Source organism: Cupressus sempervirens, chromosome 2 (assembly GCF_028749045.1).
Source record: "Cupressus sempervirens isolate cs-2001-9-10 chromosome 2, ASM2874904v1, whole genome shotgun sequence".
NCBI classification, from domain to species: Eukaryota; Viridiplantae; Streptophyta; class Pinopsida; order Cupressales; family Cupressaceae; genus Cupressus; species Cupressus sempervirens.
The window spans coordinates 207,569,086-207,591,041 of record NC_143119.1 but is presented as its reverse complement, the minus strand read 5'-3'; the positions used below and the strand labels follow the sequence as shown (position 1 = coordinate 207,591,041).

The 21,956-nt window shown below is 36.5% G+C and overlaps 1 protein-coding gene across 1 annotated transcript; it reads left to right on the top strand.

Moving 5' to 3' along the window:
* The first annotated feature begins 19,532 nt into the window (after positions 1–19,532).
* On the top strand, positions 19,533–21,389 carry LOC149571776 (myb-related protein 340-like). The gene is made up of 3 exons (XM_089809877.1): positions 19,533–19,795; positions 20,407–20,536; positions 20,747–21,389. Exons 1-3 carry the CDS (start codon positions 19,672–19,674, stop codon positions 21,267–21,269), a joined length of 777 nt encoding a protein of 258 aa, XP_089666003.1. The 5' UTR covers positions 19,533–19,671; the 3' UTR covers positions 21,270–21,389.
* The last annotated feature ends 567 nt before the right edge of the window (positions 21,390–21,956 follow it).

Sequence of the window (21,956 nt, the reverse complement as noted above, 5' to 3'; positions counted from 1 at the left end):
CATGATTTCTATGATTAGACACCCTTGTTTCTCCACACCTTCTTGGATAAGCTTCACCTTAGAGTCATCTTTGTAGGAAAGTTAGCCATCTTAGGTTATCCCCTTAAGCATTATTAGCTCATCCATCTCATTTAGGACCAAACCATCTAGCCAGCAATCCAAAATCTTCACATCTAAGCCTTCAAAAATTGTTGTCACCTTGCTAAAAGGTTTCCATTCTTAAAATCTTTCAAAACCACCAATCTCACCAAGGTTATTCCTTTGACAAAGCTTTGTCTAGGGTAATCTAGCTTTGCCACTTGTTATCCCTAATCACCTTGAGCTAAAGGTTGGGATCCACAAGTGGTCAATCTCGTGTTCTTCCTAAAGGATCATCAGTCTATCCTTAAGTTGACACAATCACCACCAAGCTTGCACATAGGAAAGCAGACCTTTTGTGCTTTGGCAACATATCTTTGAAGTTAGAATCCCCAACCCAATCCTCCTTAGGTTTTGTCATATAGTTTTGCCTCAACCTAGGAAATCATTTGCATAGAAAAGCCTTCCTCCCTTTTGCATCCACCAACACTTGTTGCATCTCATCCCTAGGAGCATTTTTCATGCCACCCGTCACTCGCTTAGCCAAGAAGAAAGAAACAATGGAGCCCTATCATTTGGATCGAACAACCTCACCCCCCTTGAGCACTTAGCCATCCTTCAGCCCAGAGAAAGCTATGCCATTATCTACTGACATTGAAGCTTTCATGAACCAACCAGGAAATGCAGTATTGGTAAACGCCATTATAGACAAGAACAAAGAGACAATCATGGCTAATTTCCAAAGGGACAATGTAGGAACCTTTGACTTTGGAAGACCCCCTCCATTATCAAATCCATCTCACCCATTGTTTGGGTAGCTGCCACCACCCATAGGCTCTTATGATCCAAATTATCCTCAATATATGCCAAAAGAAGAGCCTCCAGCCAATCCATATGATCTAACAAACCAAAACATACCATCATCCACCCAAGTTGAAATCTCCATGCCGCAAGCCAACCCGCCCACCACCACTCTATCCTTGGTTCATACCTCTGTGCTCCAAACGCCCTTTACCCAAAACACCTCATCATTCATGCCCTTCACTATTGTTTTTGTTGCTCCCCAACCCAGCCTTCCAAATCCACTCATCTCCCAAATCAGTGCTAGCATCTTTGGCCAACCTCAGTAATATACAATAGGGATGCTGCCCATGGGGCCAAGTAATCAACCTTTCATCACCCCCAGCTTGTTCACCACAGCCCAAAGCACAATCCCATCATTTCCATTAGGTCTTGGGAGCTCAGTGCCATCAGCCACAAATCCACAAGCTACTACCCTCACTCTACAAAGCTATCAAACCCCACAAGCTACTACCAATGTTCTGCCCAACTCTCAAGTGATCAAAGCTCTCGCCACCAGTCTACCAAGCTTCCAAATCCAACCACCAAGCTATCAAACCACATCAATTCCATTTCCTAGCTTTCAATTCCTACCACCTCCACCACCAACTAATCCATTACCTCCTATTACCAACTACTTTTTAATGCCACTTCTAGGAGGTTACCCACCAATCTAGCCAACCACCAATTATTTGCAGGTACCATCCCAAATGGGGGCGCAACCCACATACCTTGGTCAAACCCCACAAGCCCCCTGATCCTTTCCCCAAGCTTTACAACCATCTTATACCTTACCTCCATAAAGAAATTCATTTATCCCACAGCCAGCTTATGTTGCTCAATCCCAACCTCAAATCCCATATCAACAGTAAGCCTTGCAGCACATGCAACACTATGCACCACCTCCCCCTCAGCAAACCATCATCCACCATGTAGCTGCCCAAACAATGTACAATCCCTCATAGCCATTCATATTCAATGGCCCCATCTAGTGCATACCTACCTCAAGGCACTCCTACATTGGGGGCACCCCAGCCATCACCCATTAATTCAGAATGGGAAGCCATGAAAACATATTTGACGAACATCCAAGAGGGAAATGATCCAAAAACTTTCAAGTTTGAGAATGTGTGCCCTTACCCATTTGACAGAGCCATTACCATTACACCATTCCCCAAGCATTTTGAGACACCCAAATTTGACAAATTTAGAGGAAAAGGAGACCCTGTCACACATATCAAAGAATTTTACATGCACTACCAAGGAGTGGCATATGATGACATCTTCCTCTTGCATCTCTTTCCCAAAAGCTTGCCTAGACCAGCTCTTGAATGGTTTTATAGAATCCCCTATGGCACAATTAAAATTTTTGCTGAATTATCTAAGGCATTTGTAGCCCAATATGCCCATCTTGTTGCAACAGAGCTATCAGTAGTTGATCTTGTCCACACCAAGCAAAAAGGTGGAGAAAGCCTTCCTGAATATCTGCAAAGATCGCAAACCCTTACCACCCACATATCTTGCACCTTGCCAGAGCGCCATTTGGTGAAAATGTTTATTGATAATGCACATCCTAGCTTGGCTCACCACATGACCATGAACTGTTTGCAGACCTACAAAGATATCAAAGAGAAAGGAATGATCCTTGAGAAAGGACTCATTAAAGATGGTGTGGTCAAGATTTACAAGGAAGCCAACCAAAATCAATCACATTCCAATGACAAGTCTAGGTATTGGAACAAAAACAAGCATGTTGCAACAGATGGCGTCACTGACACCAGACATGTGAATATTGTTGGTCCTTCTCACAACCAGTCCAACCCACCCTATAAACCAAATAATCATCAAGCTATCAACTACCAATAGTAGAATAACCACAGCTATCAAAACTTCAATCCAAGACCAAACTTTCAAGTGTCTAGCAATCAAGCTAATGCCATCAATGTAGCTGCAGGACAAAAGCCCAGATTCCAACCTACACCTAGAAACTATACACCCCTTGGTGGGCCATTGGATGTCATTTTTGGTAAATTAGTCAAGGAAAACCTCATCAAATTTCCTCCTACCCAGTAAATTGACCCAAGCCAATCCAAAGCTGCATGGTACAAAGACAATGAGTACTGCAAATTTCATAGGGTAAAAGGTCACACTACCCTCAGATGCATGAAACTGTAAGACTATGTGCAGGAACTCATTGATCGGAAGGAAATCACTGTTGGTGCCCAAACCTCTCCCAATGCAGGCTTACAAATCTATCAAAATGCTTTTCCTCACAACAATCAAAATCCTAGAAAAGCACCTATCCAAACCAACAACAACAACACCAACAACCGTCAGCCAAACCAACAACATGGGAAGAACAATGACACCACTTCATCCTATATAGACTATGGTAGCCTTATAGGTTGTATATCTAAGAAAGAGCCTTCTGTCAATGTTATCAATATCCAAGGACCAAACAATGAATGTGCAGTCACCACTCGAAGAGCCTGATTTAACATCGCAGGCCCACCCATTTCACCAGCACCATTAGCTCCATCAAAAAGCTAGTACAATATCTTGGAACACCTTGGGAACATGCCAGCCCAAATCTCCATTTTAGACCTTCTTTGCACTAGTCCTGTGTACAAGAACATCACTGACAGTGCTCTCATAGAATCCCGTGTTCCTTCTGATATCAATGCTACTGATTTTTGCAATCTTGTTGGACACCTTTCATCCTCATGAGCCCTATCGTTCAAACCCACCGACATACCCATGGTCGAGCCAGATCACACCCTTCTGCTTCGCATAGCCATCATGGTATCCAATTTTTCTGTGAAAAGAGTAATGATAGATAATGGATCAGCCTTGAATATTTGCACCCTAAAATTCATAAAACAACCTGGGTATACTGAGGCAGATATCATCAGTGAGGTTATCACCATCAAAGCTTATGACAACTTGGAAAGAACCACAGAAGGAACTATTTTGTTGCCAATCAAGGTTGGGCTAGTCATCCAAGAAACCCTCTACCATGTTATTGATCTAAACCTACCATTCAACATCCTCCTCGATCTCCCATGGATTCATGCCATGAAAGCCGTTCCATCTACTTACCATCAGTGCGTCAAATTTTTGCATCAAGGCACTGAGGTAACCATCCATGCCGATCCAGAACCCTTTGCTTACTGCAATGCGGTTGAAGCTTCATATACAAACCATTGCCCTAGAATTGATATTGGCACATCCATCGCCAGCTCATCCCACACTTGTAATGACCTAGAAACCATCCTCGCCTCTACCCTGTCTACTGTGAAGATCAATAACAAGGGTTATGGAGAGTATAGTCTATCGGATGCATTTGCTGTCGGGGCACTCCCACTTGATCCACATGCCCATTGATGACTGACATATCACAAAGCTAAGGAGATTCCACCTCCTCGATACAAACAGTTTGGCCCAACAATCTTTGTATCCTCGAAAATCCCTCTTCATGAGGACCTCACTCCAGATATCAACAATTGGTTACATAAGGATACACCTCAAAGGAATCAGGAACGCCTTGATCACTTCAGCCAAAAGTATCCCCAAGAAGATAAGCTCATCACTAAAAAATGGAACTATCAAGGTGGTGGTCTAGGACCAGAAGAAAGAGGCATGCAGTGCCCCATCAAAGCACACAAGTGGGAATCGAAGTCAAGTCTTGGCTTTGGCATACTCACAACTGAGGGCACCAATATGGATGGTCATGCTTTTTTGAACATTCATTGAAACCTTGTCAAAATCGAAGACATTCTTGAGGAAGTTGAAAAGAGAGCCTACGACAATATCCTAGACCAAATCTCCCTCGGAGACTCTGTTCTCCAAGAACTATCCATCCAACACATTGACCTACCACTCGCCCATCCACAACTCATAGATTGGGACAAACCAAGTGTCATACACATTGATGAGTTCACATTAGAGGACGCGCTTCTGAGATTCATGGGAGCTAAAACACCTCACAAGAAAACAAAGCCAGATTCTGCCTATATCTACAAGCTAGATCCCAAGGGGTATTTTGGAGAAAATCCCCAACCTAGTTTCGATACACCCAAAACTGGAACTAAGGTGAATCTGAGACTAGCTAAGGAAGCGAAGAGAACCCCTCAGCAAGAACATCCAGAGCCACAAGCAGAACATGAGGATTTAGCATTACCTCCTCAAGATAATCGACCAAAGATATCTTCTATTCTAATTGAGGATACTAGGGAAGTCAACATCGGTTCTTCAGAGATCCCTAGGCTTGTTCACATTGTTGCATCCCTATCACAAGACCAAGCTGATCTCCTCTTTGAGGTCTTAAGAGAGAACATTGGCCAATTTGCATGGTCATATCAGGACATGCCAGGGCTTGATCCAAAGCTTGTAGTTCATCATCTTGCAGTCAATCCACAGATCAAGCTCGTCAGACAAAAGCTTAGAAAAATGCACCCCAAGGTGGCATTACTGGTCAAAGCTAAGTTAGAAAGAATGTTAGCTGCTAAGGTTATCCAACCTATCGACTATTCAGAGTGGATCTCCAACATGGTCCCTATCACTAAGCCTTCTGGTGACATCAGAATCTGTACTGATTTCAGAGATCTTAACAAAGCTTGTCCAAAAGATGATTTTCCCTTGCCCAACATAGATATGATTGTAGATCTTACAGCTGGACATGAAATTTTTTCCCTCATGGATGGATTTTCTGGGTATAATCAAATCAAGATTGCAGAAGAGGATCAACATAAGACAGCATTCACTACCCCTTGGGGAACCTTTTGCTACAACATGATGCCTTTTAGCCTAAAGAATGCTGGGGCTACCTATCAAAGAGCTATGACAGCCATTTTTCATGATCTCATCCATAGCATTTTGGAGGATTATGTGGATGATATCTTGGTCAAGTCTCATACCTTCATGGATCATCTTTCCGACCTGGAGAAAGTCTTTGATAGGTTAGCCAAATATCATCTCATGCTGAATCCCAAGAAATGTGTCTTTGGGGTCACATCTGGCAAGCTTCTAGGCTTTATAGTTTCTAAATGAGGTCTAGAGATCAACCCCAAGAAGGTTAAGGCTATCTTAGACATGCCTCCTCCCCATACACTATGACAACTTCATTCTCTTCATGGAAAGCTTCAATTTGTTTGGTGCTTCATCTCCCAACTCGCAGATAAGTGTACACCACTTTCACATTTACTGAAGAAGGATGAGAACTTCAAGTGGGATCCTTTATGTCAGTGTAGCTTTGACAATCTCAAGTAGTATCTCATCAATCCCCCTATCTTGGTTCCACCAGTTCCTGTTCGTCCCCTGATTTTGTACATATCAGCAACACCTACTGCTCTAGGGGCACTTCTAGCATAGCTCGATGACTACAGCAGAGAAAGATCCATCTACTATATTAGTAGAACCTTAGTTGGTTATGAACTCAATTACACTCCTATGGAAAAAGCTTTTTTTGCAGTTGTTTTCTCAACTCAAAAGCTTCGCCATTACATGCTAAGTCATACCATCCAACTAGTCTCCAAGATTGACCCTCTCAAGTATATGCTCTCCAGAACATCACTTACAGGTCATTTGGCCAAATGGGTTATGCTCCTTAGCGAATTTGACATCTAGTATGTGGACAAAAAGGTAATCAAAGGGCAAGCTATAGAAAATCACCTAGTTGATGCACCTCTAATAGATGCTTATCCGTTGATCACAGAATTTCCAGATGAGCATATCTATCTAATTGAAGAACAACCCCCATGGAAACTTTATTTTGATGGCTCATACACATATCATGGAACAGGGGCAAGAATATTGTTGGTCACACCTCAAGGAGATTACATTCCAAAAGCCTTCAAGCTACAATTCCCTAGCACCAACAATATAGCTGAATATGAGGCCCTCATTGCAGGATTAAAGATAGCTGCAGAATGGAACATTGCTGAGCTACATATCTTTGGCAATTCTTAGCTCATCATCAAGCAAGCCCTAAATGAATATCAAACCAAAGATGAAAAGCTATTACCCTACAAAGAGCTAGTTGATCAGCTAACCCAACATTTTACAAGGCTTCAGTTTACACAAGTGCCTCAAATACAGAACAAAGCAGCAGATGCTATGGCTACTATAACCTCGCTCTTGGAAATTCCCCAAGCAGCTACATAGTATGAGTTTTTAGTGGAGCAGCTCCTCACACCAGCCTATGCAAATGAGGATTCAAACCGTGTTTGTATCTTGGTTGGTCCCCAATCCCCTTGGTACCATGAGATTCATGCTTACCTTAATGATGGTATCATATCCCCTCACCTCACATGTACCCAACGCCAAAATCTCATTTGAAAATCATCTCACTATGTTATCATAGCCAATACCCTATAGCATCGGGGTTATCATGATACTCTCTCTCGATGTTTAGACCAAAATGAGGCCACGATTGTGTTAAAGGAAGTACACTCTGGAATTTGTGGTTCCCACATGAGTGGTATTGTCCTAGCGCAACAAATCCTTGGAGCAGGCTACTATTGGCCTACCATTGAAGAAGACTCCTGTGACTTTGTCAGAAAGTGTCTCCCATGTCAGCAGCATGCAAATCTTGTGCACGCTCTAGCACAAGATCTACAGCCTATTGCACCACCTTGGCCTTTTGCTTGTTGGGGCCTTGATCTAGTTGGAACTATCACACCCCTCTCATCTGATGGACATAAATGGATAATAACAGCTATAGACTATTTCACTAAATGGGTGGAAGCAGTCCCCCTAGTCTCAGCTACAGGAGTTCAGGTCTCCAAGTTCATCTTGTACCACATTGTTTGCCGCTTCGGCATCCCATCCACCATCTTCACCGACCATGGAGGTAACTTTGAAAATCTCAACATGGAAGAATTATGCACTTCCTTCCGCATCCATCACCACTTTTCTAGCCCATATTTCCCACAAGGTAATGGCCAGGTAGAGGCAACTAACAAAACCCTCCTCAAAATTCTAAAGAAAGTTGTCAATGATTCTGACTGTGATTGGCACATACAAATAAATCCAGCCCTATGGGCCTATCGAACTTCCTTTCGTACATCCACAGGCACAACTCCATACTCCCTAGTCTATGGTGCCAAAGAGGTACTACCTATAGAGGTTGAACTTCCCTCCTTGCGCATATCTTTGCAAGGGAAAATATCAGATGAAGAATACAGAGTAGCTCGGCTCACCCAACTAGATCTCTTAGACGAGAAGCGACAAAAAGCCTATGATCATCTCATAGTCTATCAAACTCCTCTCAAAAGGAATTTTAACAAGAAGGTGCTTCCATGACACTTTCAGCCAGGTGACATGGTCCTCAAAGAAAACATGAAAGTCCAAGAAGATCGAAAAAAGAAAGGCAAGTTTGAACCTACATGGCTTAGTCCTTATGTTGTCACTGCTTCCTTTGGCTCCAGAGCCTATTAGCTATCTACACCAAAAGGAGAACTCTTTAATGATCCTACTAACATCATTCATCTCAAGAAGTTCTATGCTTGAAGATCCTTGGTATACCTAGCTTTTGAAAAATACAAAAAAAATAGTACAGAGAAATAAGCGTCCAATGGTGAAAACTTGGCAATTCAAGTGCCTTGGAAAGGTACCTTGGTGAAAACCTGGTAATTCAGGCACCTTCTGTACTAAGACTAATCCATTATCTATCACTATCCTATCCCTCATCCATTCACCCACCATCCCATAAAACACCTGCTTGTTCCCTTGGTGTTCCAACCAAATATCCAAAATCTAATGGAGCTTGTAAATACCTCCTGTATAGCTTGTAAAATCTTGTACCAAAGCCTGTATTATACCTTGTAAATCTTGTACCATACCTTGTATATCCGAATCTTGTCCAAAGTTTGTACCATATTCCAGCCTGTAAATAATCTTGTATCCTAGCTTGTATACTATCATGTGCACACACAAAACCCCATTTTCACTTAAGCTTTTCACAAACCATCTACCTATCCACCTATCACCTATTATAGACATCCCATCCTTCACAAACATTTCCGTCTCACAAAAACCAAAACATGAACAAACTTGTACATCCTCTTTAGCTTAGTACCATTGTATCTATCTAGCGTTCATGTTAGTTCATCCTTGATCAGCATCTTGCACCCATCGCACATCTTGGTTAGCTATTCCAATGCATCCTTTAGCTAGATTTTATGTCACCAAAGTGTTATCTTTCTTAGTTCAGCTTGCCAGACGCATCACTCATCCAAATCCACTAGCTTAGGTGCTCTCTGATAGGTCCTTGCAGGATATAGCTTTCCTCATGTCTGATCTTGGTCTGTTAGTACCTCGTCCTACCCATCTCGTTGGCAAACGGTTCTCTTTTGGATTTTCACTTTCTTTTGATTTGGACTCTTCCCTGTTGGGTCTTGAAATATCTTTTCCAAGCAATCTCCTTGTTCCCTCCTCAAGGTTGACACAATCTTCCATATCATGGTATACTGCAAATGGGACAATCAGAGTGTAAGGTCTTGATCATGTCTTTTTCTTGTTTTCTTTTTTTCTTGTGGGTTACCCAGTGTCGTTTCCACACTACTTCCTCTGGGATTCATGTGTGATACTGGGGCAATCCTTGCATGTTTGTTTTGAGTCAGTTTGTCAGTCCTTTGGACAATTGGTGAAAAGGCCTTGATGTTCTTGGTAACCTTGGAAATTAACCAATAGTCCTATAGCAAATCTAGTGCTCAACTACATGGTGGTACTTCTCTTTGAAGTATCCCCCCACTCAAAAAGCTTCAATGGTTTTCCTTCATCTCCATTATCCCCCATCCATATCCAACATCTGTCTCTCCTACCCCAGCTTATGCATCAGTATCTCTTTGAATCACTCCTCACCTTTAGCTTTAGGGATCCACAATCCTAGTCTTAGGGATCCACCAATCCAAATCAATCCACCAAGCCTCATCTTTCAAGATCCACAATCCTAGTCCTAGGGATCTTCGAAACCCATCTTCTGCCAATCTGACTCTTTGAAATCCTATTGCATCAGCTTTATAATCCCCTCATCCATCTCCCTATCTTGGATTCCTTTTTATAGCACTTCGCTCCTTCATCCTCCACCTTCCCTAAAGTCTTAAGCTTTCTTCCTCTTGTGCATCTGATTCTCCTTTATCATTCTCCCATAGTGAGAGTTTGAGCTAATTCAGCCCCTTCTCCTTACCAATTTGAGTCTTCTTGCTCATTCGAGATTCTTGTACTTTTCAAGAAGCCATCGAGCCTCGCTTTCTCTCCCCGCCGCCTTCTTGAGGGGGCATCTCACAATCCATTCTCTCCTCTTCTACTCTAGCCTTGGGCATCTTATTTTCTTATCTTTGATGCCATGCCACTTGCAGCATCACATCAAAGAGGGGCAAAATGTAGACACCTAAAAACTTTTAGAAAATAAAGTATTTTTATTTTTTGAAAAATTCCTGATGACATCATCATTTATTAATTAATTAATTATTTAATTAATTTATTTATTTTTATGCCATTAAATCCCTTTATCTTAATTAAAAATATTTAATTAAGGAATCCCTCCCAAAAATGTTTAAATCTTATTTAAACATTATTTCCTTATTTATTAATTATTTAATTAATAAATTGACCAAAAAACCCAAAATAAATAATAAATTTATTTTTTGCCCAAAACTTGACCAATTTCCTTAAGACCACTAATCTCTTCCGAAATCTTCTAATCCTTCTTTAATTTTGATTAAAGGCTAATCCCATCATTTCCTACACCTAATCCCAACTCAAAATATCTAATTAAGATTAAATATTAATCCTCATGTTTATTTAAAAAGTTTTAATAAATATCTCCTCAACCCAAACCCTTGAAATAAATAAAACTTTATTTATTTCCTAAAAATCTAATTTATCCTCATCCTAAGAAGTTCTAGACTCTTCTAGAAAGTCTTCATCCTCATCCTAGGAAGTTCTAGACTATTCTAGAAAGTCTTTATCCTCATCCAAAGTCTAGACTCTTCTAGAAGATGTCTTTAAACCTAATCCTAATCCCCTCCTGACCTTGTCACATTCTCTAAACATGGGTTAAGACTTACTAACCCGAGCCAAAGTTAACAAATATCTCCTCCTTCACCCACCCTCATTAAATGCCATCCACTTACCTATCCCTAAGCTAATCCTAAACCATCCTAATCCATCCTCTAATCATTTGCACAATCCTAAGCAAGCTTAAAACCTTCCTAATCAAGCCCAAGTCGAAATTTCTCTCATTTCCTTCAAAATATCTCAACCATAAAACTTTATGAAGCCCACTAGGCCATAAATGACTCTTCCAAGCCCTTTTATTGCCCTTACAAGCCATTATGAGGATCTTTATGAAGATTTTATCCCTTGAGCCTCCTTTGTTGACTCATCCTTCCCCTTTCTTCCATCCTCTCACCATGTGACATGTGTCACTCTTTGATTGGCTGTAAGGAAGCACAATCGATGTGCTCTCCTCTCATGCAATCTGAGCCCTCCATGAGCTTTTTCTCATCCTTGCATCTTAGCCCTCAATCCCTCAAGCCTCTTGCCTATAAATTGGATCCTCTCCCAAGCCATTTCAACACAATCCATGAAGTAAAGTCATAATGCCATTTTAAGAAGCCATTTTACATCAAAACCATACACTCACACCAAAATTTCAACTCTATTTGAAGCCCTTTTTGAAGCATAGAGCTTGAGCATACATCCTATCTATTTAGACAAAGCCACTCAACAAGAGAACTTCTCATTGAGAGAGCCCATTAGTGGCTCATATTGTCAATTGAGAGCTCATCTTAGTCTATCTTGAAGTTTATGAATTTTGTTTAGTTTGTAGAAGCTTTATTTAAATTTGATTTCTATTAGCATACTAACATTGCTCATATACACTATTCATGTGCCTAATGTCCTTGTTTGTTGCATTTTTTGTAGTAACCCATGAGCTTCTTTTTAGGATTCCAATTTGCAATCTTGCTACAACAAACATTGGTAGTATGACCTATCTTACCACAATTATGACAAGTAGGTTTTAGGTTCTTACCATTGGCATTCCTTTGTTCACCACTTTTAGATGGTTCACCTTCTTTAGTACTAGTATAACCTAATCCAATAGTATCGATGTTGGATCTAGGAGAAATCATCAATTACTCAAAATACTTGATGGCTTCACTAAGTTTGTTGAAACTAATTTCAACAAATTATTTTTCTCTTTTCAGATCATTTCTTAGTTGTTCGTATGGAAACTTTGGGGTTTGTGATCTCAATATTTTTTCCATTCAATACATGATTTGCAGTCATCAATTGATTCAATGCTTCCAATTACATGTGTACAATCCTATTCACTTTTGATGTCTTTTCTTCCAATCTATTGGTCAGTATCCTCTTGTCATCTTCAATCATGACTTTTTCATCTTCATCTTTCTTTTTCTACTTGATCACCTCACATAGAAATACTAATTGGACTTCTTGTTCTATCTTAGTTAGGGCTCCATTCTTTTTCATCAAATTTGCAATCACTGCATCAAATTCACTTAAGTTTCCATATGAAAATAATTTAGTAGGGTCAATTGCTTGGTAATGTGTGTCATTCTTTGAATTAGCTATTTCTTTCCTTCTTTCCAATGATCACTTTAACTCATATATTTCTTCATTCAACCAATGTAGGGAAAGTTGTATTTCAATGTTCTAGTTCTCAGTAGTCTTTCTCAACTTGTAGACTTAAGTTACAAAGCTTTACTTTCCAAAGAACAAGGCTCTAGTACTAATTGTTGGAAATACAATGAAAAAAGTAAACTCTAAGAGGTGGGGGCATGAGGGGGGTGTAGGGGGAGGGGTAGGGTGAATTAGTAATTAAAATTTCAACCTTAAAATGATTCACCATACCATCTCACAATCTATGCATGTAAACTGAAATACCAATTTAAACATATACATTCATAACTTGAAAGTGAATAAGCATTCAACACATGTATGACACAAGATATTTGGTTACCTATAAACCCTCCAAGAACAAGGTAAAACCAGGGTGGGGATGACACCAACAAATCTCCACTACTACAATAATGAAGTGTATCCAATGAAGGTTACAATGTTTGATCATGAAACATGATCTATGCTATGAAAGGTTTGCCCTAGGTAAGTGCAAGAAGTTGGGTCTCGCTTTTGGGAAAAAAGTGGAAGTATTTTTTCTATTTTTTCAAATTTCTTGTCAATTGATGTCAAAATTTGATGCATTTAGAGATTGAATATAAAAAAAACTTTTGAAATAAAAATTGTAGTGTTCAGAATCTAGGTTTTGAATATCTAATTCATTTGTGTACCCATATGATAGAATTTTTTTTGGTATGGATCCTTAAAAACCACTTTTTCAAAATGCTTGTTTCAAGACCATGCAACACTTGCGTATGGACACCATAATTTGACACAAATAAATGAATAATTGTAAATCCTTTTACACAAAGTTATGTAACACAGAAAACATTGATGATAATATTTTTTCTTTATTTTTAATTGAATAATTATTTTATTATTAGTTTTTAATTGGCTATGAAGGAAAATTTTAAAACCTCTTGTGCACAAACACCATAATTTGATCAAAATTTCACTTTTTTCAATTTTTTTTTTAATCTTTAAAATAATTGAATGTAAATTGATGAAATATTAATTAATTTAAGAAAAATAATAAAATAAAAAGGTTATTAAAGTTTTAGTGAATGTCACCACTCTACATTTAGGTACCACCTTTGATTAAAAAATAATACAAAAATAGCAAATAAAATTATACCACTATAAAATGTATATTTTTGAAATTGGGACAATGAGAGCTCTAATGGATTTTTTTTATAAATAAATTTGATTGAGAAGACCCTCTAAAAATTATGGCAAAGCATGAATTTTTCAGTTCAATGCCTTAGCCAAATCCTGGCTTGGTCTCACCAAGCCCATCCCAATCCAAAATCTAAGGTAGGAAAATATAATCCCACCACTTGCTAAAAGAATTTCCCACTCGTTATTTGAAATTTAAAAAATGGCTACCCATTTAAAAAAATTCAAAGTGGCATTCAAAATCCCCTCAAGATTTAAAAAAAATATTTTTAAAAAAAAATGAGCACCCATTTTTAAAAAGTAAAAAAATGCCCACCCGATTTTTAAAAAATGGGTACCTATTTCCAAAAAATTCAAATTTTTTATGTTTTCAAAAATGTGTACCCTATTTTTAGAGAAATGGATGCCCATTTTTGAAATTGTGTACCGTTTCATAAGAGATCTCACTCTACAAAATTGACTTCCACAAAATTGCAACCCAACTTTGTGCATTCACCCCCTTGTTAAAAGCTTACAAGATTGTTAGATCTTACCCTATTAAAGGATTTCAACACACTATTAGAAGTGTGCCTAGTAAAAGGACTTTAACTTACAATAAAGTAAGCACCCTATCAATGGATTTACAAAAACTTGTTAAGACTACTTTGTTAAGAGATTTAACTGATTCACCTATTATAATGTCTCAACAATGATCCTATGGTTAACACTCTATTTCTAGATAATAGATCACCTCTTTCCTAATATGTACATGATCCTCACTGATCATATGTATCTCTTATCTCCTCTAATTCCTTTCCTTTGTTATACTCTAACTGATTCTGTAATGTATCTCAATTCACAACTCCTTAGCAAACATGAATGCTCTATTTGTGAATGCAAACTTCTCTCTTTTCTCCTTCTACATTGATAAAAAAAATTGGTTTTTATCATCCTTAAGAAGACCTTAGTGACATTGGGTTACGTACGAATCAACAATTGTGATTCACCCATTATGTCACTTGATCCTTCCCTTTTTTTGATTGGTTGCATGTACTTCTTAATAAAGATTCATCCTTATCATCTAAGATCACAAAATAATCCTTACATCAACTCCAAAATGGTTTACATAGTAGTTTATGTCATTACAAATGACTATGTCAAAATTGTATTACTTGACACTTGAAGTTCTTGATGCTCATCATCAACTACAACTTCAATGTTGTAACTCTACTTTTGAATTACTCAGCATCCATTGATCACTTGCCATCTGAATGACTCAGCACTTACTATCCACTCGACATTGACTTAGCACTTACTGCTTTCTCGACACTTACTGCATATCTCTTGCTTGACATATAATATCTAGCAACTTATGCTCAACACGTAATACTTGTTCAACATGAACTAAGTAAATGACTTAAGTATATTGTAACTCATATGTCAAAACAAATCTAAGATTATTAGAGATATATTATCAAAGAAGCTAAATGAGATAACATAGATGAATCACCTTCACCACTATGAAGAAAAGCTTGTGAAGATGAAAGAAATGATAATTAATGAGTGGCAAACATGAGTAGAGACAAGAGCAACTAAGTATGAAATTTCTATGCATTGAAAGCTTAAGAAAGTGTATTGAAATCTTAAGAAAGTGTATAGAGAATAAAAATTATTATAAAAGAGATGATGAATGGATAAAATCAAATTGGAATCTTAATGGGCGATGAATTTGGGCATTACAGTTGCAATATAATAGTTTCTAGCTAACTAATGGTGTCTTGCACCACTAGAGATTTTTCAATGAGTGCACAGTACATGGCCATTTCCATGGTATGCATACATGTTATGTCATCTAAATTGTGTAGTTAATATTTGGGATGATCGTTAACAAATTTGGATAAGGGGATGCAAAGGGAAAATACAGATTTTTAAATTAAAACAAAATGGAGTATTATGAAACTGTTCTTTCACAAAAATATTGGGTCACAAGGTTAGAAAGTTGTATTAGATTAAAATGTAAGGTGGAGACCACTCAATCCATTTTAGGTATGACAACTAAGAAGCTACTGTCATGCTACCAACATAATAATATAATGCTATGGAAACTACTTGATATGAAATACATTTGGGTAAGGAGTCTTGTTTCTTTCAAAAAAAAAAAAAAAAAACTCCCCGTCATGCTCTATAAACAAAATAAGACCTTATTATTTGCCAACAATAGAAGGAAGAGTAAACTTTAGGAAGTCACATATAGAGTTTTGGGATTAAAGAAATAGTTGTTTTCATAAATTTATTTATATTTTAAATTCTCTTAAGGAAATACATATTGTGCTACTTATAAGAAGCTATGTATTATATTAATTTTTTATATGCATAATGGAGTTATACTTGTCAATTCTAAAAATACTTAAGGAATAGCTTATTATAAATGACAAAAATGAAATAAACACCTTTATCTTGAACATTCTTATAGATATAATTTCTCCAAAGATGAAACATAGCTAGATGTGGTAAGTGATGAAAAGTCCTTGCTCCTAAGGATAGTTAATTAGATAAAGAAATATTCAACTAGAACTAGTGAGATATAGACCAACAATATTAAATTATAATATTTGTCTTTATATTCTCATAAAATATCACTTAGTTTAACATGGTGTAAAAGGTACCACATTGGTAAAGTCTAGAATATAGATCATCTTAAAGATATAATTTTCTGCGATATCAAAACTAGATCTAATGAATGCTAATTTTGAAAATCTAGAATATGTATCATATAATTGACTTAAAAATTCTTTGAATTCTAATTAAAGATCATATAATTGAACATGTTGTAAAGGAGGACAACCACCTACTTAGATGCTAAAAACCTCCATTTGAGCCCAAATGAAAAGTCAAATTCTTGTAGTTGAATTATGCACACCTGTAATGCTCCTATTTTGAGACATTTTTATCTTTTCCACTAAAACATTAATTCCAACTTAGAGTGGTGAATGTACCATATCATAAATATATATTTTCCTAGAAAGAAGCAATTTAGTTATGATATTCAACTTGATAGCTTTGAGAATAATTTTGAAAAGAGATCTCATCTTGATTTTCTGTTGTCACTACTATATGGAGATGAACAACAATGGATTACCTTTTGTTGTGCCTAATAAAAAACATAGGAATGAATAGTCAAATTCTTGTAGTTGAATTATGCACACCTGTAATGCTCCCATTTTGAGACACTTTTAGTTTTTGCACAAAAACATTAATTCCAACTTAGAGTGGTGAATGTACCATATCATAAATATATATTTTCCTAGAAAGAAGCAATTTATGATATTCAACTTCATAACTTTGAGAATAATTTTGAAAATAGATCTCATCTTGATTTTTTGTTGTCACTACTATATGGAGATGACGAACAATGGATTACCTTTTGTTTGAGCCTATTTAGATAGTCAGTCATTGAACACATGGGGAGATCCATTCACATTTATAAAAAAGGATATAAAATCCTATTTAACAAAGAGGCACACAAGGGTTTGTTTATAAGAATGCTTTAAACCATCCCAAATTAGTAGAACATAAAAATTTTATAGTAGATCTAGTGGACTTTAAAATTTATTTAATTTGGGTTTGTAAAGTTAGGGCACATAGTAGAATGATTATGCCCTAGTGGTAGAGTTCATAAATATTCTTGTTTTCTTTATAGTAACCTCATAATATCTATTTCGTAATAATATGGAAGGATTTCTAAAGTTGTCAATTGGATTAGGCAATGGTATCTATTGGTGAATTAAAGGCAAGACAATTTAAATGAACCTTTGGAACCCATAATCAAGTTTGATTCATTAAGAACTAAATTCTTATTGCACTAAATTAGCAAGTACAGTTAAAATGGCTATTTGTATAAAAGATAAATCTTCACATATGGATAAAATGGCCCTTAAGAAAGTTTTTGTGTACTGAAAGCTTAAGAAAGTGTTTGGAAATCTTAAGAAAGTGTATAGATAATAAAAATTACTATAAAATAGAGGATGAATGGATAAAATCAAATTAAGATCTTGATGGGCAATGGATTTGGGCATTACAATTGCAAGATAATAGTTTCTAGCTAACTAATGCTATCTTGCATCACTAGAGATTTTTCAATGAGTGAAATTTCCATGGTATGCATACATCTCATGTCATCAAAATTGTGTAGTTAATATGTGGGATGGTTGTTAACAAATTTGGATAAGAGGATACAGAGGGACAATATAGATTTTTAAATAAAAACAAAATGGAGTATTATGAAACGATTTTTTCACCCAAAAAAAATTGTGTCACAAGATTTCAAAGGTGTATTGGATTAAAATATAAGGTGGGGACCACTCAATCCATTTTAGGTATGACAACTAAAAAGGCTATGTTCAATTCCTTAGGAAAATAGTCCCTTTTGAAGAACTTTCGAGGTATAACTATCATGCTATCAACATAATATTATAATGCTATGGAAAGTAGTTAATATGAAATACATTTGGGTAAGTAGGCTTTCTTCTTTCAAAAACAAAAAAAGTTCATTTCTCCCCTTCAAGCTCTATAAACAAAATAAGACCTTATTATTTGCCAACAATAGAAAGAGGAGTAAACTTTAGGAAGTCACATATAGAGTTTTGGGATTCAAGAAATAGTTGTTATCATAAATATATTTATATTTTAAATGCTCTTAAGGCAATACATATTTTGCTACTTATAAGAAGCTATGAATTATATTAATTTTTGATATGCATAGTGGAGTTATATTTGTCAATTCTAAAAATACTTAAGGAATAGCTTATTATAAATGACAAAAATGAAATAAATACTTTTATCTTGAACATTCTTACAGATATAATATCTCCAAAGATGAAACATAGCTAGATGTGGTGAGTGATGAAAAATCCTTGTTTCTGAGGATAGCCAATTAGAAAAAGAAATATCAACTAGAACTAATGAGATATAGATCAACAATATTAAGTCTTTATATTCTCATAAAACATCACATAGTTTAACATGGTATAGAATGTACCACATTGGTAAAGTCCATATTATCTTTCTCTAATAGGAATACAGATCATCTTAAAGATATAATTTTCTGGGATATCAAAACTAGATCTAATGAATGCTAATTTTGGAAACGTAAGATATGTATCATAAAATTGACTTAAAAATTCTCTGAATTCTAATTAAAGATCACATAATTGAACGTGCTGTAAAGGACAACCACCTACTTAGACACTAACAACCTCCATCACTACCTCCGTCATTGAAGAGTACTTTGCTCTGTTTTCTACCAATCTCAATACAAATCATCTTCAAGCCGCAGCTTCATTTCTTTTAAATTAAAACTCCACTTCAACTTCCAGAAAGTTAATTTTGGATTGAACAACCTTAGAGAGAACTTATTACCACATCACCACTTTACCGCAACTCGTTTATCATAAACGTTTCCACGCATGAAAGGAAGGTGTAGAAAATATGTTTTCAGCCGAACGCGTTGACTACCACTGGGGCATACTATTTTGACTTGCCCGAGTCTTTTTATATTTTATATTTCTTTAACCATGGTATCATTCCATCTGCTCAAAAGCCAGTTGGAAAGCCAGCCGATTCAACATTTCGGTATATTTTAGGGTTTGGTCAACGCTGCCCATGTGTAAACTATCCAAATGTTACGTGTGAGTTAAATAGTCCACCAAATCTTTCACAAGATTTGGATTACTCTTCCGACATGGAGAGCTACAAATATAAATAGACCTAATAGCCAACCAGTTGTTTCTCATAAACTAAACTTGCTTTCAAGATTGAGGAAGAATTTGGGCATTTTACATAGGTGAAATAAAGAGCCAGAGAAATTAAAACAGTAGAATACAATTGTCATTTGCTTTTCTCACTGTAGGAAAGAGTATATGATTTTGCAAGGTGTTATCTAGTGTAGCTTCTATGTATAATTCACAAGAGGGGGAGATTAGGAAAGGACCATGGACTGTAGAGGAGGACACTTTGCTTGTCAATTATATAGCTTTTCATGGTCAAGGCCGTTGGAATTACTTGGCCCAAGCTGCAGGTGATTTCACAAAGGCACAATTTTGCAAAGGATTGATGATTAATATAAGCCACCACTAAATGCATATCTAATGTCTTAAGGAAGCTTAATTTTAGAGTATTGAGCTGATTTAAATCTTTTGCCCTCCAAATCTTTTTCTGTCGAAACTAGTTATCTCTATGTGGAAGGAAATGAAATGCATGGTATTCAATGATTATCTATTATTTTTGTAGTCTACTATTATGTAACAAAGAAATTGTTTGTGGATATGTTTGAGGAAAAGGTGTTCATCAGTGAAATTCAAAAACATTTTAAGGTTCATTCCTCTAAAGAATTCTTGAAGTTCCAATTAGCTGAACAAAAATGTATGGCCATATATGTTTTGCTAGTGGTGTTTTATAGATACAAGCTTTGATGTTTTCCTATTAAGAGGAATTTCTTCAATCATAGATATGATGATGTTGAGGAAGGAAATAATTGTCTAGCTCTTTTGTATCATGTAGTGTGTCCTCGTCATTTTTATTCACTCTCATTTCGTGCTTCTCCTCTGCATGTTTAAATTTATGGGAAGTTTGTATAGTTGATACTTTGAATCACTTATGTAAAGACTGAATGTGAGGTTTTTTAATCAGGGTTGAAGAGAACTGGGAAGAGCTGTAGGCTGAGATGGGTTAATTATCTACGGCCAGATCTTAAGAGAGGTAACATTACTCCAGAGGAAGAGCGTTTGATCATAGACCTACAACGCCGTTTGGGTAACAGGTTTGCAACATATTCTATTGCTCCTCAATAATTGTGTATATATTTTTTCATGAACATGTGTCAGCATTCTATTGATTAGAAAATATAATACATGTATTAAAACAGCAAATAAATATATCAATTCTATTTACAATAAAATATAAATTTGGTAATTTTGTAGCTTTTGTGGTTTGGGTTTTTCACTCACATGGATCCTTTTCTTCTTTGAAGGTGGTCTCGAATAGCTCGGTATTTTCCTGGCCGAACAGATAATGAAATTAAAAACCACTGGAGAACGAGAATTAAGAGAAAACTTCAAAGAGAAAACGGTGGAATTAGGTTTAACCAAAACTCAATTTATTCCACCTCTGTGCCAGATACCATATTCCTACAGCCAAACCATGGGGGCATGAAAGATATGATACCACAGACTAATATGCATCAAACAGTTATTGATACAGTTCCTCGTTTTGATGAAGTGGAAAAGCAGGAGATTTCACTACACTATTCTAATTCAAATACAATCTCAAATGGCTTGAACAATATGTCATCGGATAGCAATGGGGTTGTTAATGAGGATATGCCCTTTGCAGTTGACTCCTTCGAAGCCATGATCTCTGAGTTATATGATGTTGATGAAATGTCTAAATTCACAGATGGATCGTCATGTTATTATCCTCAAACATACCCATCTGTGCTCTCGCCTGACACATTTGATATGGAGGCTTTCTTGCCATGGGCTTATCAAACTTGAAAGCTGGTTTTAAGATTGTTATTCAGGGATTCTTTACTTGTTCACGATTGCTTGTATTGTACTCAAACAAGTACTTATTTATTCAATTCGTTACAGTGCCCATGAATAAGATATTTTCCTTGCAGAATTTCTTTCTTATTTTCTTTTCTTTAGTGAATCTGTCATGGAGTTTTGTTTATCTCTAAAAGAAACTTCAATATTAATTTGTGGGAAGAGAAATTTTGTCAGCTAAAATGTATAGTCCTCTAATTTCTAGCAATTTGAACAATCTTTAGAATAGATAGTGTGACTAATTTTCTCAGTTAAGATTTTAAATCGTACTAATTTAAAAATTATATTAAGTGGAATTTTGAAGTATTCTAGAATTGATTTTGGATTCGATTTGTAGAAGTTTTATATATCAATGTTTCTAGTCACATTCTGTGATTCATCATCAGGATGAGAAGATGGGTAGAAGAATTACTATTGTAGAACATCTTCCCCTTCTTTACATATGTCTGGTTTGCAAAAGTAATTCTCATACAACTCTTTTTATTCTGATGCTAATCACAAAGTCTAGTTGAAAAAGTTTGATTATGTTATTTTTTAAATCATTGTTTAAATAGAAGACTTGAGATTTTGATTTCATATCATGATTTAACTAAAATCATATTAATAAGTAACTCCTAATAGAAGTTAGTATAATCT

Excerpts from the sequence above, each read along its gene's own strand:
- LOC149571776 (XM_089809877.1), top strand. The coding sequence starts at position 19,672 with ATGTATAATTCACAAGAGGGGGAGATTAGGAAAGGACCATGGACTGTA. Across the intron at positions 19,796-20,406 it reads TTACTTGGCCCAAGCTGCAG|GGTTGAAGAGAACTGGGAAG; the intron begins GTGATTTCACAA and ends TTTTTTAATCAG. Across the intron at positions 20,537-20,746 it reads CAACGCCGTTTGGGTAACAG|GTGGTCTCGAATAGCTCGGT; the intron begins GTTTGCAACATA and ends TCTTCTTTGAAG.